Here is a 26,054-nt window from a genome sequence, read left to right as displayed (position 1 = left end):
AAATGTGGGCGGGTGAAGTGGTAGACCACTGCTCTCCCATGCCCACATCCACGGCTGAAGTGCCCTTGAGCAAGGCACCTTACCCCGTTCACTGCTCCCCGGGCGCAGCCAATGGCAGCTCACTGCTCCGGGTTAGTGTGTAACCTCACTTCACTGTGTGTGTGTGTGTGTGTCACTTCCCTGGATGGGTTAAATGCAGAGGTGAATTTCAGAATGTGTGTGTCTACACCACCCACCTCTGCCATAGAGAGGACTTTCACTTTCCAACTACCTACCTGTGTGAGAGCAGTTTTTCTACCCTGGCGTACTTGAAGAATAAGTACAGGGCAAGGCTTGAATCAGAGAATGATATGAGACTGTGGCTGTCCACCATTTCGCCACAAAGAGACAGGTGGTACGGACTTCACTATGCCCAGATATCACACTGACAGGTCACCCCTCTCTCCATACACACCACGCACAGACACACGCACACACACGGACCAAACACGCACGCACGCGGGTGCAGGCACATCAGTGGGCCGTGGATTACTTTCTTGTCAGAATGGTGGTCCCTAGGACAAAACCAGTTGAAAACCCCTGGTATAGATAATAATACGAATTTGCAAATATATTTTGCAAAATTATTTTTTCTAACAGGCAATTAAAATGAACAAACTATTGCTCGGGACAATTGTTTCCTTTCCAAACTTTGGTCATAACTAGTCCCTAGTCCCTAATATGCGAACCTACGCCCTTGTTCACTCTGCACTGTGGGCTTGGCTATGTCACTCATAGACACACAGAAATAAAGTTCCACTTTTGCAATATTAGGGTGGGATGATAGAAATAAAAGGTGGGCAACTTGAGGAGTCAGTATAGCCCAGAGGTTAGAGAGAAGTGGACTAGTAGCCCCAAGAAATATGTGCAGAATGTCAATTATATATATCCATATCTATCTATCTATCTATATCTATCTATCTAGATCAGCCTCCTGCTTCCCTCAGCAAAAGATCTTTTCATTCACGTCTAAGATTTTTTTATTGATTTTTCAATACTGAAAGATATTTTTGGGGCTGAGTGGAATATGAAAAATAGGCATATTCCGTCAGATTTCCAGTGGAAACACCACTGTTATACTATATATAAAACCTCTATTTTAGCCCTGATGTTAGTTGCAGGGTAAGGGGGCTGCTTTGCGGTTGCCCGCTTGGCTAGTATCTTGTTTTTTAAAATATTTTTTGCAGTGTAAGTTGAGTACATTTTTAAACGCATTTCCTTATCAGCAGCAACGGTTCATACACTGAGCAAGAACCATCATTAACACTAAAGAAACATGAAAAAACACAGCCTCTAGACTACAGTATTTGCAGGGCATGTTTTTGAGACAATGATATGTATTTTAAATATCTGTCCTGTTTCAGAATCTCAAAAGTAAAGTAAAGGTTCTGTGTATGACTGCTTTAAGGTGTCCTTTCTTCTGACACCCTCACAGGGCTGGGCATATCTCATTCTCTGATTACTGCTCTGCGGGCAGCAGAGGTGGTTTTTTTTTTATCGATGGTTTTCTTCCCACCATTAACGTAAGCTTTGCACTGTTTGGAGCAGCCAGTAATGCAAAAACATTTTCAAAATCTATGTTTACAATTTTCCTCTATGTCATCGTCTTCGAAGAACCCTTCAGTAATGTCAGTTACGAGGTCTAGTCATTCTTGTTTAGTTCTTCCACCTCTATACCGCTGTGGACAGTTTCGGGACCACTGTGATCTTCTTTTATAGACCCCACCAACTTCCCCCAAAGAAACATGCAATGTCACTAAAAAAAAAAATCTAAAATTTCACACTGTATAGTCATCTGGAAAAAGTCAATTATACTACCACTGTCTGGAGACAGTTGGGACTCTGCAGCCCATGACCCAACTCTTAACCTCACCACATGCAACATCAAATACTTAGGGATCACAGTTCCTCCCAGGCTGTCAGAACTGTTCAATCTAAACTATATACCCTACTGAAAAAAATTAAGATGATTACAAACGCTGGAACAAGCTCCACTAATGGAGATTATTTCCAAACACTGGTAATGACTTAATCCTTGGAATATCCTTGGATGAATCAAGTGCTTATGAAAGCATGAACGTGGCTTTTCTGTATGTGTGTGTAACTTAGATTATTAGACGCCACTTTGTCTGCATATGTGCAGCAACATATTTGGGTGAGCTCATTGGTAACAGGGTGGAAATGTGCTCATGACCATGGGAAGAACAGACCTCCTTGCAAGACAAGAAGCTCGGTCGAGAACCTTCTTTTGACTATGATGTTAAACACGTACAGCGTCAGCATTAGATACATCTAAGTATATAAACCTTGTGGTTTATGAGTGAAATTGCTTCACTTTCAGCCTTGTGCTGGGAGGGAAGCCCGATTGCAATTGTTGTTGTTTGTTTGTCTAATAAATATACTTATATGCAGAGTCCTTAGGTAACTAGGGTGAATTTTCACCTATCACCCACTCGGCCGAATTGCTGCAGTTCATATGAAAACCCTCCCTCAGATCATATACCTGCTCTCTATGATTCCCACCACCCCACAGACAAATGGTTCAAAAATTCTGACAACTCACTTCTAATGGAAAGACAAAAAAACATGAATTTCACTTACAACCCTTCAAAATTCAAAAGAACTAGGCAGACTTGAAGCACCAAATTTCCAACATTACTTCCTGGCAAATCAACTACAATATTTGGCACCAAAAAGGAATCACCAACCTCCATCATATATTTGAAAATCAAGATTTCAAATCATTTACCTCAATTAACCAGAAATTGGGGGTCAGGAGGGACCAAATTCTCCAGTATCAACAGTTGAAATCTTTAATCAAATCCAAAATGAAATAACCGACAACACGTTGCAGCCCTCTGAAATAAATGAACAACTCTTGAAAGAAAGGTACATCTTATATCTACAAACTCATCTCTAACAGCTCAATAACACTACCCAAAACAAAATTGGAAAGTGATCTCCCGACCCTAATTTCTGGACACAAATCTGCAGGAACATCTTTGCAATGACTACTAACACCAACCTACAACTCATACAATGTAAGACCATCTTATCTTTTGAAGGCAGAACTGCATGATAGTTCCATGCAATGTGTTGGTAATTGAACCTGTTGAGGACATTATCAAATCCAAGTTAGCCATTTGGATTGGGGAGAACCCAATGAGATGGAAGAGCCAAACAAAAACATAGTTAGTTAGGAAATGGTAAAATATCAGAACTGCACATTTGAAAAGAAATGTGTTCAAATCCCTCATATGCGATCCCTGTGATTGACATGCAGTTTATGATAAAGCCCTTTTAGTTCAGTATGCAAAATATGATCTCTAGGTTGGACGTTAGCAGACCTTCTCTGATGTGTTATAATTCTGATGTAGCTCAACAGCTAAATTAGTCTCATATAAGTACCAAGGACCGTGGGATCTGTTGAATGATTGTGAATGTGAAAACCGGTTGGTAAGATAGAGGCAGCCTCCTATAGAAAAAGCTACAGTCCAGTTATAAATTCATGGAAAGGTCAACCTCCTGACTAAAGTTTATGAATGAGCCATTAAAAAAAGACAAAACAAATATTAAGTCAAATAAATATTTATTAGGTAGTATGCATTATTAGATTAGTCACATTAACCAGGATTTTTAATCCAGATGAAAGTGACATGGATGGACAGTTTATTCTGCAGCCTCTTTGCCCTTAAAAAAAACAAAAAAAATGAATTAACTTGATGACAAATAAAAATCAATGACACTTACATTTTTTTGTGAAATAATAATATTTCTTCATAAAACATTATCCTACCTTTCCGCCATCGCGGCTCTTGGCTCTGAGCTTGTTGACCTGGGTCTCAGCAATATCAGCACGCTCCTCAGCCTCCTCCAGCTCATTCTGAACCTTCCTGCACTTGGACAGGTGAGTATTGGCTTGTTCCTCCTGTTGCATATGAATATGAGTGCAATTAAAACCGAAAAACGAAACAGGAGTCAATATAAAATAGCAAATATTTTCCTGTACAGCAAAGGCAGAACAATACTCACAGCTTCCTCAGCCTGCCTCTTGTAGGCCTTGACCTTCAGCTGCAGCTTGTCAACCAGATCCTGCAGTCTGTTGACGTTCTTCTTGTCCTCTTCAGTCTAAAGAGAAAAAGTTTGTCCAGGAATGTCCTCCCCTCTTACATTTTGCATGCAGTTCTAGAGAAAGAGGAGAGCTTTCTTACCTGGTAGGTGAGCTCCTTCACCCTCCTCTCGTATTTGCGGACTCCCTTGACAGCATCAACACCACGTCTCTGTTCAGCCTCAACCTCACCTTCCAGTTCACGAACCTTAACATGAAAAATATTTCAGATACTGACCCCTGTTTTGTTATGATGAGTTAAACATATTCATATATTGTTACCTACCCTGGACTCCAGTTTCTGGAGCTGTTTCTTGCCACCTTTCATGGCCAGATTCTCAGCCTCATCCAGGCGGTGCTGCAGATCCTTGACAGTGACTTCCAGGTTCTTCTTCATCCTCTCCAGATGAGAACTGGTGTCCTGCTCCTTTTTCAGCTCCTCTGCCATCATGGCAGCCTATATGGTGGAAAAGTGTATTTTTAAGTAATAGAGATAGTAGTACTTTTATAAATGTTAAATATAATGCTCTGTTTCAGAAAAAAAACTTACATCAGTGATGGCTTTCTTGGCCTTGTCCTCAGCATTTCTTGCCTCCTGGACGATGTCATCAACTTCACCTTGGACCTGAAGGAAGTCAGTCTCAAGCTTCTTCTTGGTGTTCAACAGACTGGTGTTCTAGTGTGGAAAAAGGCACAACATCAGTTATATTTTAAATGCTGGAATTGTTTGTTTTATGTATCAGTTTAAACAACCTTTTATTATTCTCTACCTGGGAGTGGAGGAGGCCAACACGCTCACTGGCATCAACCAGCTCCTGCTCAGCCACTTTGCGGCCTCTCTCTGTCTGCTCCAGGGCAGCTCTCAGCTCCTCAATCTCAGCCACCATCAGGGTGTTCCTGCGCTCCACCATGGCAGCCTGCTCCTTCATGTCTTCCTGTCCTCTGACAGCATCATCAAGGTGCAGTTGAGCATCCTGGTTGACAGAGAAATGTGTTGTGCCTGCTATACTTCATTGGTGTGAGCACTGTAATAACAAAACAATATTTTTTGACTGTAATAATAAAACTGAATATTTATACTACTGACCTTGAGCTGACCCTGGACTGTCCTCAGTTGTTTCTGGGACTCAGCAGCCTGGCGGTTGGCGTGGCTAAGCTGAATCTCCATCTCATTAAGGTCTCCCTCCATCTTCTTCTTGATTCTCAGGGCATCATTCCTGCTCCTGACCTCAGAGTCCAGGGTGCCCTGCATGGAGTCAGTCACCCTCTGACTATTCCTCTTAATCTGCTCCATTTCCTCATCCTTCTCTGCAAGCTTCCGGTCAACCTCACCCTTGACCTGGTTCAGCTCAAGCTGGACACGGAGGATCTTGGACTCCTCATGCTCAAGAGTTCCCTATTTTTAAATATAGAGTAAAACATAGAATTTTAAGATATGACGAATTGCTCAATTTATTAAGATGTCCTTTTGAATCTCTCCACTCCATCCTGTTGGATTTTGTATTTGTACCTCAGCCTCTTCCAGGGCAGTCTGGATCTCAGCCTTCTCAGTCTCAACAGTCTTCTTGGCCTTCTCCAGCTCATGAATGCTCTTTCCAGTCTCACCAAGCTGCTCAGTCAGGTCAGAGATCTCCTCTGCAACAAGACATTTAAAATCCTTAAGACAAAGTCAGCATCTACCAATGTACTATTGATTTGTATTCCAGGATAAAACATTTTGCTTTTAGCTTCTCTTAACAAGCTTTGATTTGGAAGTATTTTAAGGCCATCTTGACTTACGTTGGAGATTCTTGTTTTCCCTCTTAAGAGTCTCAAGTTGGTCAAGAGCCTCCTCATAGGAGTTCTTCATCTTGAACAGCTCAGTGCTGAGAGAGCGAGCCTCTTTCTGGGCACCCTCCAGCTCTGCCTGACCCTCCTCATATTTCTGCTTCCATTCTGCCAAGACCTTTGAAAAACAGTTTGTGTCTTCGGTTAATTTCACATATAAGACACTGCTACAAAAAATCAATATGCTCATATTACTTTATATGAGGGCTAGTTTGTCCTACAACATCACACAAATTCCAGATAGAGGTATAACCTTGTCAAAGTTTCTCTGCTTCTTGTCAAGGTTGGCAGCCAGACCATTGGCTCTTTCCACATCAACCATGAGGTCCTCAACCTCACCCTGGAGTCTCTGCTTGGTTTTATCCAGAGAAGCACACTTGGAGTTGATGGCCTCAATTTGCTCCTCAGCCTCCTGTAGACGCTGGGCAAGCTTTTTCCTGATAATGCAACCGATTTTAGTTAGAGGACATGGACAGGTTTTAGTAGACAAAATAACAACCCACATCCACATTCTATGTGTTTCTTTTCGTGTTTGGTACATACTTGGACTCCTCAAGCTCTTCAGTGCGCTGGATGGCATCAGTTTCATACTTGGTCCTCCACTGAGCAACCTCACTGTTGGCCTTGGACATGCCACGCTGCAGCTCAGCCTTTGCCTCCTGCTCTTCCTCAAACTGCTCCCTCAAAAGGTCGCAGTCGTGGCGTGCAGACTGAACTGCATGGGCGAGGGCATTCTTGGCCTGTTTGTGAACAATGAATGGTGTTTAATAAGCGTTTCACAGAATGTTGGTTATGTACTCTAATTTTATCATCAAGTAATTGACGGGTATCAGTACCTTGACTTCCTCCTCATTGAGCCTCTTCAGCTCCTCAATTTGCTGAGTGAAAGCTTGTTTGCTTCTGGTCAGCTGAGACACAAGAGCATCTTTCTCCTCAACCTGGCGGCCGAGCTCACCATTTTCAGTCTGAAGTCTTGCTCTCTGAGCACCGAGATCGTTGACCTGGCGCGCACCCTCATCACTCTTGGACTTGATTTCACTGAGTTGGTCCTCAAGGGTGCGGCACATCTTCTCAAGATTTCCCTTTTTAATGAAAGTAAAAAGAAATAGGCAACACAAAAGTCAGAAATGTTAATGGCAGTAGCATTTTACGTGACGTGTACATTCAAAAGTTTTGTATTATTGTATTGATATTGTATTATTGTTTGTAAGTTAGAATAAGCTAAAACGTTAAAGTAAACACGTCAGAAACCTTAGCTTTAGCAACTCCCTCCATGTTGCTGGAAAGATCATCAATCTCCATCTTGTATTCACTCTTCTCCTTCTCAAGCTTCTGCTTGACACGCTGGAGGTTATCGATCTGCTCTCCCAGCTCGGCTACGCTATCAGCCTGCTTCTTGCGAAGAGCTGCAGCAGTGGCTTCATGCTGCAGAGTGGACTCTTCAAGATCACGACGCAGCTTCTGGAACTCAGCCTCACGCTTCTTGTTCATCTCAATTTGAGCAGCAGTGGCACCACCAGCCTCCTCAAGCCTCTCACTGATCTCCTCAAGTTCCCTGGAGAGATCAGCTCTCTGCTTCTCAACCTTAGCACGAGCTGCACGCTCAGCCTCAATCTCTTCTTCCAATTCTTCAATGCGGGCCTATTGGTTGTTAAAAAGAAATAAGTGATGCTAAGAAAGAACAGGCAGATGATAATAAACACTATTCGGTACTGAAGATGTGAAACAGACCTGAAGTTCCTTGATCTTTTTCTGGAGCTGAGCACCCAATGATTGTTCATCCTCAATCTTGCTAAGGAGCTGGCTTGTTTCAAAGTCTTTCCTGTATAATTAAATTAAAATAGTTGTTAATGGCTGCTTATACCAAAAAATGACTAAAAAAGGAGTCATGTTTGCATGAATCATAAGTTGCTAATAGAATTCCAAATTACTTCTTCAGCTTCTCATCAGACTGCTGCTTGTCATTCTCAAGATCCATGACATTCTCCTGGGACAGTTTCAGGTCACCCTCAAGCTTTCTCTTGGTTCTCTCAAGGTCCATGCGGAGCTTCTTTTCTTGCTCCAGGGAACCCTCAAGCTGCAGATACAAAGCATAAAGTAATGAAGTAGCACAATGATACATGTGAATGTATTTACACAGACAGGCCCTTAACTCACATCATCCACTTGCTGTTCAAGCTTAGTCTTGGCCTTGGTCAGAGTGTTGACTTTGTCTTCCTCTGCCTGGAGATCATCAAGAGTCTGCTGATGGGCCTCTTGGAGGGCTTTCTTCTCTTTTGTCAGCTTAGCAATGGCCTCATCCTGAGAGGCCATCTCCTCTGTCAGGTTCTTGACCTACACATAGAATGTTTTATATCAATATCCAGTAAACCTCATGAAGATTTCTTGGAAATAAAACATTGTTCTTTTATTAAGAAAATAAACCTTGTTCTCAGTGGCATGTTTCTCCTTCTCCACTTTGGCCAAGGTCAGCTCCAGATCATCAATGTCCTTCTTGAGCTCAGAGCACTCATCCTCCAGTTTCCTCTTCTTGGCAGTTAGCTCAGCATTCATTTCCTCTTCATCCTCCAGTCTCTCGGTTGTCTCCTTGAGTTTGGCCTCAAGCTGGATCTTACTCTTGATCAGACCCTCACACCTCTCCTCAGCATCGTTGAGAGTCTCAGAGCTCTGCAGTAAATACAAGATGAAAGGATGAAATCTGATTTGTATTGAAAAAATATTTCTCAGACAGGTTAGTGTTTTGAATATTGCAATGATGTGAAGAATTGTTACCCGTTGTATAGTAATACACTTACAGATGCCATTTGCAGATTCAGGTCATTCCTCTCTTGCACAATAGACACCATCTTCTCCTCAAGCTCCTTCTTCTTGGCATCAACCTTTGCAAACATGTCTTTGAGTTTTGCATGCTCCTCCTTCAGGCTAGCCAGCTCCTTCTCAGTTTCAGCACTCTGAAGCAAAGGCTTGATCTTGTAGTACACCTTCATCCATGGCCAGTGCTTCACATTAATGAATGAGCGGATATTCATCTGGATAGTATAGATTGCATCTCTGCAAAAGAGGTTGATTTGTTGATTAAACCGTGTTGAAGAGGGATTCTGTCAAACACTGTAAGTGATAAGTCCAGATTAGTCCATCTGTGTTGATGAAAATTATCTCAGTGTTGTACGTTTGTGCTTTAATTTATAGAGATTGGCAATTCATTTAACACAATCTATTGTTTTACAATAAAAAACCTGCAATGCTATGTTTTATGGCAGATCATTTTGTTGAGGGTGATTCCACCAAATACATCACACATTACCTCCTTTCCATCATCGCGACAAACTCCCTCCTCATCAGGTATGCACGGCACAGAGCCTGAGTCATTGTGACCAGGGAAACCAGTTTCTCATCTCGCATCTCCTCAAGGGTACCAAGCAGACCAGCTTTGAAGAACACCTAAAAGAGAAGAAAAAAATATATGAGGTGTGTAATTGAAGGCAGAAATTGACATAGTGTTCACACTAATTCAATATTTATTCATAATAACAGATATAAGATAATAACATTCTCCACCTTAGTGTGTCCAAACTTGTACTCATCGTGATCAACATCGATGGATCCCAAGAGCTTCTCAGCAGCCTTCTTGTTATCAATGAACTGACCCTCAGGAATAACACTGGCATTCAGTACTTTGTATCTGTTGTCAATAAAAAGAAACATTATTTTCCCATAAAATACATATATGAAGTGTGTATTATAAGTTATTGTTGTATATTTGTTGAATGATTACCTCTGCTTGAAGTCAGCATACATGATTCTGCTTGGGAAACCCTTTCTACAAATTCTGATACCCTCCAGTACACCATTACACCTGAGCTGGTGGATGACCAGGAAGTTCTGCATATAACCTGTGAAAATACGGAGATGTACAATTTTTAAGCAAATACAATTTTTGGAATAATGGACCTGTCTTAATTTACTAAAATCCCTTTACCTGGTTTCTTAATTTCATTTGGAATCAGACAACGCACAAAGTGAGGATGGGTGGACCTCAGGTTGGTCATGAGTTTACCCAAGTTCTCCTGTTGAACCAAGAATTATATGATTTTAATCATACAGTTAATTGTGCTGGGACAATTATTGATTGATTGATCATTTTCTTCTTTTTATTAAAACACATACCCTGAACTGTGAGGACACAGTCTGCATGGAGCCACCCTTCTTCTTTCCACCCTTCTTAGCACCACCAGTCTCTGTTGACACACAAATAATGAATTGGATAATTGAGTTACATACATAGAATCTAATATAATTACTCTTTGTGTATTAGCCTTTAGACTTAAACAGGTTATTACCCTCAACGACAGGTGGGTACAGGACAGGCAAAAGTTTGACTGATGACTTCTGGTACAGCTGAACAACAGTGTCGTTCAGTGGATCCTTGTTTTTGTCCAACCATCCAGTAACGTTGTAGTCCACAGTGCCAGCATAGTGCACCAGGGAGAAGTGAGCTTCAGCTTTGCCTTTCTTAGGCTTGGGCTTCTCAAAGGCTGCGTTCTTTCCAAGATGCTGGCCATACAGCTTGTCCTTGAAAGTGGTGTCAGAGGCCTTTGGGACAATGCACTCCTCTTCAAGGATGGCAAAGATACCCATGGGCTGTTGAAAAATAAGATTGCTTAGTTATAAAAGTGGACATCATGAAACTATACAAATCTAACACTGTGCCATGTGGATTGATTGAAACTGACCCTTTCAATCAACTCAATGCAGGCAGCCAAGTCCATGCCAAAGTCAATGAAAGCCCAAACAATGCCCTCTTTCTTGTACTCCTCTTGCTCCAGGACAAACATGGTGTGGTTGAAGAACTGTTGCAGTTTTTCATTGGTGAAGTTGATACACAGCTGCTCCATGCTGTTGTACTGTGTTGGATACATATTCAAACATTATTGAGAGTGGCACCCTAAGTCACTAGAAACAAATAATGTTAGTGAAGAATCTTATCATTTTGTCCTCACATCAAAAATCTCAAATCCAGCAATGTCCAGCACACCAATGTAGAACTGACTTGACTTCTTGGTGTCCAGCATCTCGTTGATACGAATGACCATCCACAAGAACATCCTCTCATAGATAGACTTGCACAAGGCTGACACTGAGTTGTTGACCTAAAACAATATGTAACATTACTACTTACTTACTATGATGAGAAAAGGCAGGGTTTCCACTGTCATGGAAATCCTGGAAATGTCATGAAAAAAAAAATCCCATTTTTCAGGGCTAGGAAAGTCATGGAATTCATTTAAGTCTCTGAAAGTTCTGGAAAAGTCAAGAAATAATTATTTTGTTGAATGTAGATTTGGTTTTGTTGTGCCTGGTGCAGTCTCTACTTGAATTGACATAGTCTAATAGAAAAGTAATGGAAAAGGTTGTTATTTACTTTTCGAGTTTAGGCCCAATCTGTGCACTAAAGTTTATCATTCTGTTTATTTATTAACTTGTAAAGATTCATGGAGACTTAATTAAAGGTCCTTGAAAAGTTTTGAAATGTTTTCAATAAAAAAAGGTGTGAACCCTGAGAAAGAAAATACCAGCAGTATAATTATTTTCAAACAATGTCAAAATCCTTGTGGTCTTTATAGTCAACCTTGTAGTATGTGAGATACCTGTGGCACAGTCTGACTCTTGGTGACAAACTCAGTTCCGACTTTCACCCTTGGGTTACACAGACCCTTCAGCATATCAGCAGAGTTCAGGCCCAGGAGGTAAGCGACTTTGTCAGCCTCTTAAAACAACAAAGCGTTTAAGTCAGTAATTTATATCAATATTTTACCCAGGAAAGTCATTCTTAACCTAAATTGAGAGACCACAAAAAAAGTTATGAATTATGAATTGACTGTAGATATATTGACAGGCTTCTGTTGTAGGTAATAAATATAATATATGAATAACTATAATCAGAGGAAAAGTACAACTTGAAGTTAATATACATGCTGATCTATCTTTTAATTTAATTACTTCAATAAATAAGACTACCTAGTAGTTATCACTAGAACTGACCCAAGTTCAGTAGAGTTTTTAAACCTACCCTCAGTGCCATCAGGCTCAGCCTGCTCCTCACGCTGCTTATTCTTGAATTTCATATTGCCATGATGGAGCACAGCACCAGTCAGTTTCCAAATGGTGACTTTCTCCTCTGCAGTGAAACCTAGGATGTCAATGGCATCCTGCAATTACATGCATTCATTAATTTTAAGCACATCTTTATTTGTAATCCAATTTTTTTTTAGAATGTCATTCTCATTACATTCATTGTCCAGAAGAAAAACTCATGGATGTCTCACATCTGTGGCGTCCAATTCTTCTTTGTCATTAATGCTGGCCACAGCAATCTGACCCTGACTGCACATGGGAAAGTCATAGGGGTTGCTTGTGATGAGGCACATTTCTGTAGAGGGGGAAAACAATAATTTAATGTTGCAAATTAATGATAACATGTAATGTTTTTTGATTGCTGGTTGAAAATAATAACCCTACCAATTATGTCAGGCTTGTGGTTGGTCATCATCTGGAAGAAGATGTGGTAGCCTCTCTCATCAGGAAGCTGGAACGTCACTCTAGACTTTTCCAGCAGGTCTATTTAGGTGGGGAAGATTATATTTTAACTTGAAAATATTAAGGCAGCAATAATGTAAACATTTTATATAAACAGGATAATTATACTTACAAGTCTCAATATCAGCTTTAGCCAGCTTTCCAGTTGCGCCAAAGTGAATTCTGATGAATTTTCCCTGTTTTAGACAAAATTAAATCCTAAGTAATTTTATCTTATTAATAACCACAGTACTGAGGCCAGAGTTTAAATAAGAAGTTAACTTACAAAACGGGAAGAGTTGTCATTCCTCACAGTCTTGGCATTACCATAAGCCTCCAACAGTGGGTTAGCAGCAATAATCTGATCTTCAAGAGAGCCCTGCAAGTGGAAGAAACATTCAAGGAATATGTTGTTATGAAGAGAATGTTTGTGTTGCTTTATGATAATTAGCACCTAAAGGTGTAAGGGGTCTGACCTGCATCTTTCCAGGCACTGGTTCCTTTTTCTTTTCACCACCAGCCACTGCAATTGTTGCAAAGTACTGGATGACACGTTTGGTGTTCACAGTCTTGCCAGCACCAGATTCTCCGCTAGATTAAATAAAAGATTTTTACATTTTTCAGATAAGAATTGTGTGTGCCACAAGGTAACATAGAAGATAATACAAAGTTTTAAGTCATGCATTGACACTTACGTAATCAGAACAGACTGGTTCTCCCTGTCTGCGGGACAAATGCAATTTTAGATAAATCACTTTTTTTAATAAGTTCATGAAGAAATATATAATAAAATCTTATTATTTAGTGGCTTTTAAATGGAATGCTTACCTTGGAGCATGAACTGAAAAGCATTGTCAGAGACAGAGAAAATGTGGGGGGGGGCCTCCATACGCTTCTTGCCTCTGTAGGCCTCCACCACTTCTTGGTCATACACAGGGAGCCACTTGTAGGGGTTCACAGTGGCACAGAAAAGTCCAGAGTAGGTCTAGAATGAGGAAATAAAGGGGATTGGTGTTACAGCTGTTTTATTTTTAACATAGTTTTTCATCTGTGAGAAAGCATAAAGCTTACGTAGATCATCCATGCTGCATAACGCTCTTTGAGGTTATACAGGACAGAGGCTTCATTGAGGTGGGTCATCATGGCCATGTCCTCAATCTTGTCATACTTTGGAGGATTCATGGGGTGGACATCCGCCTCCGCAACGGTTCTTTCCTAAAACAAATGGACAATATAAAGAGATAAAGGCAAGAAACTTTCTGTTTAATAGTCAATCATTTTCTTAACTAAGAACCTTGCTAACATACCTCCTTGGATTCAATCAGTTCAACAGTGACTTTGCCACTATCTTTACTCTTGATTTTAGCCTTCAAGTACAACTCCTCCTTGTCAACTACATAGCAAGCTGACTTTGCATCAAAGGGCATGGTTTGGGCCTCAAGTCTCTCCTTCTCAGGCTTACGGAGGTAAATGGCAGCCTTGCCATAAGTGGCCATATCCGCGTCCCCCATGGTTGAGGTTGACTGTTGGAAGAAGAGGTATGAACATGTCATTTTGTAATAAAAATGTAAAACCACGGACTCTAAGAAACATAATTCATCCTTGAAACATAGCATATCTAAAATAAGTAAACAAACTGACGACTTGATGTTTGTTTTAGTTTTTTGAAGTGACTGTGTATGAGGCAGTCAAGATAAACAGTAAATATTTACATTTTATCTAATGAGGGAAATGGGATCATATTAAACCCTGGGTATCTTGCTAAAATAGTCAATGTAGAAATTGAGTTCAAAATGCACCCTACAGGGGTAATGTAGTAAATAAATAAAAGCGCATTAGATTATTATTTAGTGGATTTAAAATGTTGTCTCTGTCTTTCATCATGTAAATGAAAATGAGTGTTGTTTTGTCTGTATGAGATTCTTTTTTTTAAAGAATCTTTTCCAACATTTCCAAAAAAAGAAAGAAAGACATCATCAGATCTGAAAATATGTGTCAAAAATGTTTAAGCTGAGTGCATTGTCTCTTCTCTTACAGTTTTTATTTTTTATTTGAAGTGATGTCTTCATAGTTCCTCACTTAAGCCACAAAAAGAAGAGATATAACCTTTGCAAATAAATAAAAGGAGCTTCAAAGCCAGGATAGGTGATTACTGTCCAGCCAAAGACTGTGTGTACAGCTGAGAATTTTTGGATTTAAGGACCAAATCTGGAAAATATGCATACCTATGAAACCCCATTTGATTGAGAAAGTTTTGACTGCAGTGGAAAGGCTATTCTGAACTTTTGTTATAGGTATATGTTTTCTTTGGTAGCCGATTGGCTTGCTTACTATTATTTGAATAGGTAACTTAAGCTGCTGAATTGATAGTCTGCAGATTAACTTACTTGTTCTTCCCAGTACCAGATGAAATGTCCACAAACGTCAAATAGTCTAAAATGACAGGAGTAAGAGGTCAGACATTATATCATACCGAAATGCAAATAGTAAAAACGTAAAAGGTTTCACTGCCAAGCCAATTCAGCTCTCCCATGTTTCAGAGAACATCAGAGTTTACCATGCAGTCACAGCATGACAACTTACTGTGCACTGGAACCCCCTAGTCTCTGTGGACCTCTTGTTGCCTCTAGGGCTTTATATTGTGACCATCTGCAAACTAAGCGGGATCCAAATAAGGAAGGATAGGTATATTTAAACATGTCAAGCATGTCATCACACACACATATTGATGAACTAACCAGTTTACTTACACATGTTATGAAATGAGCAGCAGTAATGATACCTAATCTGGTCCATTTATGGTATTGCCCTATGTATTAATAGTATTAATATATTACATTATTAACCATTATATTGGTGTATTGCTTCAGACATTAAGGCAAACTCTGATGTATATTGTAGCTGTTGATTAGCATTTGTGCCATTTTGTTACATTTGCCCCTCTAGTTAAACATGCTGCTCAAAAGCACTTTAAGCCTGTTCATGTATTACTTTTAATTTTGTATTTTAAACCTTGTTGTTTTGATTTGGAAATCAAAATTGACATAATTCATGTCGGTGGACCTGCATATATTCAATAAAGGTTACATTAATACACTTAGAACTGTTAACACACTGCATTCTTTTTATTCCACACACGTTTGTCATTGCATGTTCAAGGCCTTTTTTGGCAGGGGCAGAGCTCCTCAATTTCAAAATATCATTCCAAAGATGGCGAGAGTGTGATTTACTGGTGGTGTACTGTGACATGTGAGTTAGTTCCTTTAAATCTTGTATTCTTATCCACACCTTTGGGTTGTCCAAGAAACTAAACATATAGGATCTTACATTGGAAAGGTACAAATATTGGACACAAAAAAATAAACTAAAACACTTGAAATACTCGCTCTCTTGGCCTAATGACACTATTTATACTTCTGACCTTCACCAGGGAAAATGCTTTCTCCATGTTTATGATGTACAGCTAAAGTTTGTTTTGCGTCCCTCTGAGCTCTTGAAATATTTTAATAAATCACATTATGACATTTATGAGTGTTGTTACATTTCATTTATTATGCAATGGTGAATGGCACCTGTTCAATGTGGTATTCTTAAATAAAGGAAAGGGTAAAACTCATTGCTATTCATATTATTAATGTCAACACTAACAGATTAGGTTGATATACGTATATTCATGCACATCCAGAACAGTTACTTAACACCGTAAACCATTATTATGAGATGTGTTGTTTAAAAAAATACTGACAGTTGCGGTTATAGTGAGATTCATGTGAAATACGTTGTAGCATATCACCTTTCTGCATTATACACCAGATAGTTGGTCTGGTGTGCAAAGGATGCTCAGACTGTAACACACTGGAAATGGCAGAAGCCTAATGCATTTTTAAAATAAAATAAAAAGTATCAGGTACAATGTAGCCGAGCAGTTTAATAAAACAAATCTAAATAAATACTTGCAGTCATACTTCACCAAATGAAACCCTAAGAACACAACACAGAACACAATCTTTGAGTGACAATGCAGGAGGAGGCGCTGTCTCTGGGTGCACTCTGTGGTCTTCCGCCAGCCCTGTAGCCCTGGTGGCAGCTGAAGACTTGCGAGAAGGCAGCAGCAGTCCGTGGGTCAATTGTATTCAGACAACTGGCAACCCCATCTGTGGCATCCGTGGTATCTGAGGGGATGCCACAGTCACTCACCTTAAAAAAACCTTGAAAAATAAGATAGATAAGTTTCCTAATTGTACTAACAGAAGTCGAAATCTGAATTCTACGGAGCCCCAGAAGGTAAAACTGCACATACCCCGTGTCAGAGGTTCAAAACTTTATATTGAGATTGGCATGAAATATTAAAGATTAATACAGTGCATGTTTCAACAGGAGTGCGCTTTCCCTCGCGTGTGGTAGAGGATCAATTACAACATGCCATGACCAACTGAGTTTCGCTGTGTCTGCTTTCTGAAACGCTATAGGTTTCTAGGTGGTGGTGACAGACAATAAGTCAAGCAGTACATATTCATATTCATGACCCCAAGTGGGAAGATTCAGGGAAACACTCTCAGTGTTTAACACTGACCTTAACATATAAATCATTTATACCCTATAGCTACTACACACTCAGAGTTAACTAAAGGACTATTGACAACCCTGTGACCACAATGGACACCTGAACTCTTCAACCGACCATCCACGTGCTTGGTGTTCCTGATTCAGCACTTCTTGTCATGGTAGAGACCACCCACCCAGAATACTGGCAGAAGGACTCTGCATATGGGCTCTGGGTGGTTACAAGATAACTCTTGTGTGAGCACAGAAAGGCTCATTTCAGGGATGATGTTTTCCTGGCCTGATATGTTGTTGCATGGTGGTTCTTATGCTATAGGTTTCTAGGTGGTGGTGACAGACAATTAGTCAAGCAGTACATATTCATATTCATGACCCCAAGTGGGAAGATTCAGGGAAACACTCTCAGGGCCTGATTTACTAATATGCGAGCGCTTCTTAATCTGCGTTCGCAAATTAACGCACGGTGTTTTTGCGCATTTTACTTGGTATTTATCAAACCAGATCTGCGCTGGGCAAACTGTGTTTACTCCGCCCTATATAGGGCCTGATTTACTAACATTGCGACCGCTGCTTAAACTGCGTTCGCACATTAACGCACGGTGTTTTTCCGCATTTTCCGTGGTATTTATTTAGGAAGAGAAAATGAAGCTTCAGCGAATTGGTTATATATTGGTTCACGTTCACTCAATCACTGAACCTGATTCAATGTGCTGCTATATTGTTGTTCTGCCCGCCATCGACTACAGCAAGATGTTTAAAAGAACACGATTATAAAGAATATGATATTGGTGGCATTAATGCATAAACTGTCTATTATAACAATATAGATGTGTACATGGCGAGATTAATTATTTCTACAAGGACATGGGTTCACTTACAATATATATGGACGTGGGTGCAATCAATGGTTCATATTACGTTCGGAAAGTTTGCGATTTCAAAAAAAGTCCTGTTTGATGTCTATAATTTCAGCTGTGGCAGTGGGGAAATGTATTGACCAGTGCGCCATAGCAATGCTTCGAGTACCTGTGTGAATATTTGTGAAGGCTGAGATATATCAACTGCTGATACTATAACTGTTTGAAATGATCCGGTGCCAATATTTGCAATGTTTACCAACTGATTGAATGGAATGTGATCTCCGGTTGGAGGGTTAGATGTCGTCTCTGATCTGGTCCAGTAATTGAAGTATTGCGTGGCTGGTTAACCTGTACCGTCTCATGATTTCTGGTTAACTTAATTGAAAAAGTGTTATACGAGTTGAAAAAATTCTTTCTGTGCGCTGCCTCTGTCTATGTCTTCGCCTTGCTCTTATTACTGCTGCCATATCAATGTATTCAGACTCAGAGGAAATGCGCTTCCTGGTTAAGACGTGCTTTTATGAGGCGGAGAATTAAACTGCAAATTGGAGACGTGCGCTCCACAGGCAGTTTAGTAAATACCACGCATGACATCATTAGGCGCACTTACCTTGTCTCCGCCCATGTAAATTGCGCCTCACGCCTACGTTACCACCCACCTCCACGTTACCTCCCCTGTTCACACCCACAGGTGTTAATATGCGCTGCGGCCCCTTAGTAAATACCATTTTATGTTTACCACCGCTATTTTACGCCAGAAATGGGCGCAATCCTGTTAGTAAATCAGGCCCTCAGTGTTTAACACTGACCTTAACATATAAATCATTTATACCCTATAGCTACTACACACTCAGAGTTAAGGCATTTGCATGGTCATCCAATTCACCTCCTACGACTTCACGAGAGACACGCCCTTTCTAATCTGATGATTGTAAGACTCACCTCTACCTGCATGGTTCTACGAGGGGCTGTGGAGATTACCAACGCTTTATTATGATGTTACAAGGCCATTACATCATCAACAACAAACTATAAAATAAGATATCGTTTGTTTTTATCCCGTGTATTTTTAGTTAATGATCAGAGGCTGTTGTTGTGAAATGAATTACTAACGACAATGACCAAGCTCACGGTTATTGTCGAATATTTTCTATTATTATACCACACAAACAGTTCTGCTTTTTTACGTCTACAATTCAGGTTCTTTACAATTTAATCATTTACACTGCATGCTCTGCTAACTCAAACACAAAGAGGCTGTTCGAAAACCAAGAAATGTTTTTATTATTGCTGTAATTAGACGACGTCTCCCTATGCTTTATATGCGGCGAGAGCCACGATGGAGCAAGGAAGAAGGGAGATGTCGGTTTTCCTCCTGCATCGCCGCTGGTGCCCTTCATAGTTGTTTTCATTTTTACAAACTTGTCCCTGATCTTCCTCCAACTCCTAATGCACTCCTGGACCTCCAACCCCAGGTTTCCAGCGATCTCTCAGCGATTTTTTTAAAACGGAGGTGCTGTCATATAGGGAACGAAACAGGAAACGTCATTTTAGCCAGGGGTGTCGGACAGCTCGGATCGGATAGTGAGAAAATTCAAGCGGTGCTCCAGAGGCCATCCGACACCCTCGGATGGCTCTCCGAGGTGCTCAAAGGTGTGGTCCCACTTCAAGGAGGGCGTTTAAGGGCGTGCCTCGTGAGATCGGAGAGCACGATCGGACAAGCATGTGAGCACCTTTATGGGTGAACCCATCATACCTGAAACCTACACAGCATACTACACAGATCACCGTCCCTCTCTGTTATGTGTCCCTTAGGGTTGTGGGGAGAAGACCAAGACAGGTCGCTCCAAGGCACCACCACAAACCTAGCACTTGTCACAAGTTCATGGCATGGTGGAGAGCAGAGGATACAGTCCTGTCAGGAGTATCTGTCTTTGAAACGTTTAGGCTGGAATGTGGTGGTAGGGTTGCGGCCTCCTGACCCTAAGGCGGGCAGCAGGAATGTCATGGCCTCTTAGGGTTAGGACACCCCAAGTGACAGCATATTTCCCACCGGGAAGGGTTAGGGTTAGAACTACAAGATGAACTGCATGGTTCTCAAAGGAAAGAATGGGTTAGAACTACCAGATTCCTGCATAGTTCCTAAAGGAAAGAGTGGGTTAGAACTACCAGACTTACTGCATAGTTCCCAAAGGAAAGAAAGGGTTAGAACTACCAGATTTACTGCATAGTTCCCAAAGGAAAGAATGGGTTAGATGGGAGGGCTGATTTGCAGAACACGTCAACCTTTGGAAAGCTGGAGATAACATACTCTTATTGCTGTTTTATTTTCTTTGGCCATGAACTCACATCTTCAACTAAAGTGTTATATGAGTAAGCTAGCTGGCTTACTTTTCAGCCTCTCATCATCCACCCTATGTCATCTGATATCATGATCCCTCAATGAAGATTCCACTGAGGGATAACTACGTCCAGTCTTCTGGTATCAAATTAAACATGTTATTAATTGGATTCACTCCATAAGATTGTATGTATAAAACAATTGATAGGGGTCAAATCTGTATAATTTAGAGAAGGTCGGTAAGAGTTGACATGTACAGTTACCTGAGGCTCAAGAGCAAGTGCAAATTAAAGCTTTTACCTTCAGCAATAGATACATCTTGGCGATCCTAGCCTGGGACAATCTCTTGTCTGGATAAAGTGCACAGTGTACATTTATGATATTCTGCCACTCAAAAAAGAAAAAAGGGAATCCTTTCCCATAAACCAACTGAATTCGAAGTATGGTAATATATTTTATTGGTATATTTATATTAACCAAAGTTTTGAATGCACAAGGCTTTCTGCTGCAAACTATTGAGTAGCATGCTATGTTGTTTGAAAAACATTTCTGTCTTGATTTTTTCTTGTGGCATTGCCACATCTAATTTCTGAGAACTAGGTATTTTAGTCTTATATGATGGTTGACTATTTGGGCAAGGTGTTCTGACAAGGTTCACTAGACTGTAATGATCTGTAGTCTGTTATAAAATTTGGTACAAATGAGGTAGAAACTAAAACTGAGTATAATGTAAAAAGCAGCAAAGCAGTTAAGAGAGAACAAGACAAAGTCAACATTGACTTGCTCGTTTTATAAGGGAAATATAGCAAAAGTGTGGTGAGGAAATATATCACATCTCCAGAGTCGTGGCTCTTGGCTCTCAGCTTGTTGACTTAGGACTCAGTGATGTTGGCTTGCACCTCAGCCTCCTCCAACTGAAAATATCGCTATTCTGTTGTTGTAAGACACTAACTCATTTTGGATGTGTACTCTGTCTGTCTCACTGAGATCCAAATGCAAATGACATGTGACCCCCCCCTCCTTTCCTCAGAGATACACACACTCAGCCTAAACTAAAGGACTATTGACAACCCTGTGACCACAATGGACACCTGAACTCTTCAACCGACCATCCACGTGCTTGGTGTTCCTGATTCAGCACTTCTTGTCATGGTAGAGACCACCCACCCAGAATACTGGCAGAAGGACTCTGCATATGGGCTCTGGGTGGTTACAAGATAACTCTTGTGTGAGCACAGAAAGGCTCATTTCAGGGATGATGTTTTCCTGGCCTGATATGTTGTTGCATGGTGGTTCTTATGTGAGCATAGAAATGCTCATATAGGGGACTGATGGAACTGATGGAACTGCAAAATAGCTATTCTACTGTTATTCTGTATCATTTATATCTTATATATATATTGATGTTTCCTGCTCTGATTGGCTGTTGCCTGGTTGTTATTGTGTGAGCATATATATATACTCATATAAGGGACTGATGGAACTGGAAATATCGCTATTCTGTTGATGTAAGACACTAACTCATTTTGGATGTGTACTCTGTCTGTCTCACTGAGATCCAAATGCAAATACCCCCCCCCCCCCCTACTCCTTCCTGCTAGAATCCCTTTGTATCCTGGTATCACCCCCTCCCCTATAGGTGAACCCCTCCCAACTGTCCCCCGTCCTCTCACCTAAAGGGTGTGGCCCTCCCCTCTCCTTCTGTACTGTAACCTGACTGAATGTATAAAATGCCAACACATTCTGCTATCAGGTAGGCCTTTCTCTGAGCAGCAGCTGAGAGGGGGTCTCCACGCTGAAATACAAACTCCAGAAAACTGCCTCTGCCTCCGGTCCCTTCTTCAACTTTAGCGTGCTTATTATTATTCTGTCAAGCTAATGCTGAACCTTCCTGAACTTGGACAGATGAGAATTGTTTGTTCCTCCTGCTTTTCAAAAGAACATCAGTGTGATGAATAAAAGTGTTTGATGCAGTAGTAGTCCCATCAGGGCAACATTCCAAAACAAATGAATTTTCTGCATAACTACTGGTGTACTGTCACTCTTTATTATTTTCTTATTCCTTCTATGCATTTTACAGATACTGCAAACTACACAGAGCCAAAATGTTACATACGGAGGTTAACGGTTAGAGGTTACATTCATTCTTAGAACTACCAGATATACTTCATAGTTCCCAAAGGAAAGAATGGGTTAGAACTACCAGATATACTGCATAGTTCCGAAAGGAAAGAGTGGTAAGAACTACCAGACTTACTGCATAGTTCACAAAGGAAAGAACGGGAAAGAACTACCAGACTTACTGCATAGTTCCCAAAGGAAAGAACGGGAAAGAACTACCAGACTTACTGCATAGTTCCCAAAGGAAAGAGTGGGGAAGAACTACCAGACTTACTGCATAGTTCCCAAAGGAAAGAACAGGTTAGATGATCCCTCGTCATAGTTATTTCCAGTGTTAGCACTCGCTCGGTAGTTACGTTACAGCCTCAGTCTGATATTCCCCTGCATGACCTCACTCTCGGTTAGTAAGTAATAGCATTACATCATGATCATTTTACAATCTATCGCTAAGTAATCGCTACAGTGACTGAAATACTTTCAGCAACATGCACACACATCCCTTGAATAATAACGTTATTGGGATAGCAGCTATCTTGCTCCACACTGCTACGTTACTGTACTGTTGTCTAGATTGTCACCATCCTAGCTAGCTAGATAGATACCACTCCACAGTCGCTCGCCAGAGACGTAATGAAAAATATATGAATAAAGAATCTTTGTAGGTTATTAGCTAGCCTCAACCATTATAACCAGATCTTACCCAATGGTGAAAAAACATGACTAGTAGTCTACAATGTTGTGCTGGTTGCATTTAATGAAGAGGTCGTTGGGTTTCTCATTTTTTGATTGAGACCTGTATGCTTTTGCTTTGATTATTGTTGTGTCCCCTTCGTTGTTGATCTTAATATTTTGGATACATCCTTCCACTGCATGTTGCAGTCCCTTTTGCCTTGATCTAGAGGATTTCGCGGAGATATTACTCCAAAAAGAATCTCTGACAGATATAGCACAGTAACTTTTAAAGCAGTGTGAAATTAATTTTAATTGTGAAGAGCAGGTGATGACACACTGTGTAGTGGAAGAGCCCCAATCTAAGCCGCTTCAAATAAGGCAGGGTGGTTTTATGGTTTGATCTATTTAAACATTTCCCAAAGCATTTTGTACCAGATCATTGAAAAATTCTGCTTTACTTACACATTACTCCCACATGATTAATGTATTAACTCTAAATCATAGTGTGTATGTAATATTTGAAGATATGTTTGAGGATCTGATCTGCATCGGATTTTGGGCCTCATTTATAAAACGTACTTACGCACAGAATTGATCTTAGACTGTGCGTGCGATCAAATCCACGTCTAAGTACAGATTTATAAAAACCGTCTTAGACGTAGAAAAGGACGTATCTCTACGTCTGGTTTTAGTTCGTGTAAGTACATTTCCTTGTGGCAATACTGGAGTACTGCAGGAATTCAGAACTGAGTTTCATCATCATCCTCGTCAGCACCACCGTCACCATTAGGGCTAATGTTTCGCTCAATAAAATCAATTAAACTATTAGAACAATTCACACATGAATGAGATTCACGTCTAATAGGTATTCCGTTTTAATTTCACAAGTGTAAAACATTTCGCTCAATCTAGTATAGCCTATAGAAAGACTAATAGTGGCTAAATTTTCAGTAGGAGATATGGCTGCATTGGCGTTGTTAGGGGATATTGCCAACTGCGCAATAAGGAGATAAAGGTTTTTTTCGACACAGGATGATGTATGGCTGATAAGTAGGTACATCTTGCCGAGAGCGTGGTGCCCAAATAGCCTCTCGTCTACAGAGGCGCACCAGATGCAACCAGGCCATACACGTTCAGGTTTTGTCTGTTCTTGGATTCCTGGCTACAGGAACGTTCCGATGAGAAATTGGAATTCATTTAGCAGAATTTTGCCCGATGTTCTTCGCAGTATTATCCCTTTATATGCCCGTAATGTATTAGATTTCCATACAGTGCCCAGGAACAGCAAAATGTGAAAGAGGATTTCCTGCGTAAAACAGGGTTCCCAATGTATTTTCATCCAGATTGCGCACACTCAAACAGCCTAGGAAGACCACTTTAATACAGCACATGCCCGTGCGCGGTTGGTAGTGGAGCACAGTAAAGGCATGCCTAAGGAAAGGTGGCGATGGCCGGCGAGGCTCCGATGCTGGAGCAGCAGGTGCTGCTGCCGCAGATGCACCTTCTGGTGCTGCTCGTGCGACAGTTGCGGCCGCTGGTGCTTCGGAGACGTGCCTTTACATGTCACATACTTTGCTTTTGCCATTACGCCACCAGACAGGCTTTCTAACGATGTTTTGGCCCGCATCTGCTCTTCCATCAGCAGAACATCGATGTCAGCCTCACTTTAATTCTTCTGTTTACATGTTTCTTTCTTGCTTGCCACTGTCACAGAGAGTTTGTGCATTGAGGATGCGCTCTGTTTGTGCATTGATAATATGCTGATTAGATTAAATAGGGGCGTGTTTAGGGCGGAGATTCAGTTGCGCACAATTTCACGACCATTTGTGATTTATAACCGAAGGATTGGCGTACACGTGTTTTTTGTGTGTACGTCTGTTTACTGTGGATCTCACTTACGCTCATTTCAGGAAATGTCTTAGACAAAATGTAGGATGGTTTCTACGCAACGTTTTATAAATGAGGCCCTTTGACTCATAAATGCCATTATTTTGATTATACTAATTCAAGGACACAGAAACTATTAGTTTATCCCAGGTCCTAACTACCACTTTTTGTGACAATAACAAAATACATAAAATAATAATAAACCCATAATATTTACTCTTCATTCAGGCCCTAGGCCCTTGAGACAATTGTATTGTTCTGGTGCTTTATAAATTATATGGAATTAAATTGACTTCATTAAAAATCACTTGTGTTTTCATGTATGTGTGCAGGTTTACAAGTGAATATGGTTATACTGCAACTGAGATCTGAATGGTGTCAAATATTCAGTGTACTGGGCCTGGTGAAGTTTGTAGCTGTGGTGGAGACAGTAAATTTCAGGAGGAGTGGCAGTTTAATTGCTGGTGTACTGTGACATGTTTTTTACAGTTTCTCCGGCCTAGCCCTTCATATATCTAGATGCCACATCATGACAGCAGTCTTCAAATAAGACGTAACCTTATGCTGAAGAAATTAAGACACATGAGTCATCTAGATGCTTAAATGTGGAAGAAGGACAACTAACAACATTAGTCACGTTTGGTATATTTCCTTAGCCTAGTGACACTATACTTTTGACTTTTTGTAGGGTAATCATGTTAACCATGCTTATCATGCCTCCTGCTCCATACTTGAGTCATTTAAATATATGTTCTCACATTAATGTGACATTTGTGTGTGCATACCATGTGTCAAGTGGGCCCCAACTAGCGAGGTGCCTCTGGCTCTTTAAAATGCACTCACTCAGACAGCTAAAATGCAGCTAGGATTTACAGAGTGTTTTAGTGGCTTCTGCCATTACTACAGTATGGTTGAGGTAATTCACTAAATTGTCCATAAACATATCATGGTGTGACAGCCACAAATTTGTCACAGAGGAAAAGATTTCAGTCAATCCATCTTTTGGCACCCCACTGTTGGAGCTGAAGAGCAAGTTATATTTGTTGGGGGTTATACCAAC

General features: G+C 40.6%; 1 protein-coding gene across 3 annotated transcripts; it reads right to left on the bottom strand.

Annotated features, from left to right (window-relative positions):
- Positions 1 to 3,708: 3,708 nt before the first annotated feature.
- Positions 3,709 to 14,061, bottom strand: LOC308371917 (myosin heavy chain, fast skeletal muscle-like; the record flags this gene model as incomplete). Of its 3 annotated transcripts, none has more annotated exons than XM_080846961.1 (38): positions 3,709 to 3,729; positions 3,836 to 3,967; positions 4,072 to 4,167; positions 4,251 to 4,355; positions 4,434 to 4,604; positions 4,698 to 4,823; positions 4,918 to 5,121; positions 5,235 to 5,543; positions 5,658 to 5,782; positions 5,927 to 6,092; positions 6,228 to 6,411; positions 6,518 to 6,714; positions 6,811 to 7,056; positions 7,226 to 7,615; positions 7,706 to 7,796; positions 7,906 to 8,051; positions 8,132 to 8,308; positions 8,399 to 8,641; positions 8,770 to 9,025; positions 9,279 to 9,415; positions 9,533 to 9,656; positions 9,750 to 9,867; positions 9,954 to 10,041; positions 10,142 to 10,212; positions 10,315 to 10,615; positions 10,708 to 10,878; positions 10,975 to 11,124; positions 11,623 to 11,741; positions 12,045 to 12,183; positions 12,301 to 12,404; positions 12,494 to 12,592; positions 12,684 to 12,747; positions 12,837 to 12,929; positions 13,027 to 13,141; positions 13,246 to 13,273; positions 13,379 to 13,535; positions 13,622 to 13,765; positions 13,858 to 14,061. In XM_080846961.1, 38 exons carry the CDS (start codon positions 14,059 to 14,061, stop codon positions 3,709 to 3,711), a joined length of 5,811 nt encoding a protein of 1,936 aa, XP_080703087.1. The 3 variants fall into 3 exon arrangements, with proteins under 3 accessions (XP_080703087.1, XP_080703089.1, XP_080703088.1); XM_080846963.1 differs by having other exon boundaries at positions 13,045 to 13,141; XM_080846962.1 differs by having other exon boundaries at positions 13,861 to 14,061.
- Positions 14,062 to 26,054: the final 11,993 nt, after the last annotated feature.

This window comes from Sprattus sprattus (genome assembly GCF_963457725.1).
Source record: "Sprattus sprattus genome assembly, chromosome: 11".
NCBI classification, from domain to species: domain Eukaryota; kingdom Metazoa; phylum Chordata; class Actinopteri; order Clupeiformes; family Clupeidae; genus Sprattus; species Sprattus sprattus.
Note: the sequence above shows the minus strand (reverse complement) of the source record. Positions and strands in the feature narration are given on the sequence as shown.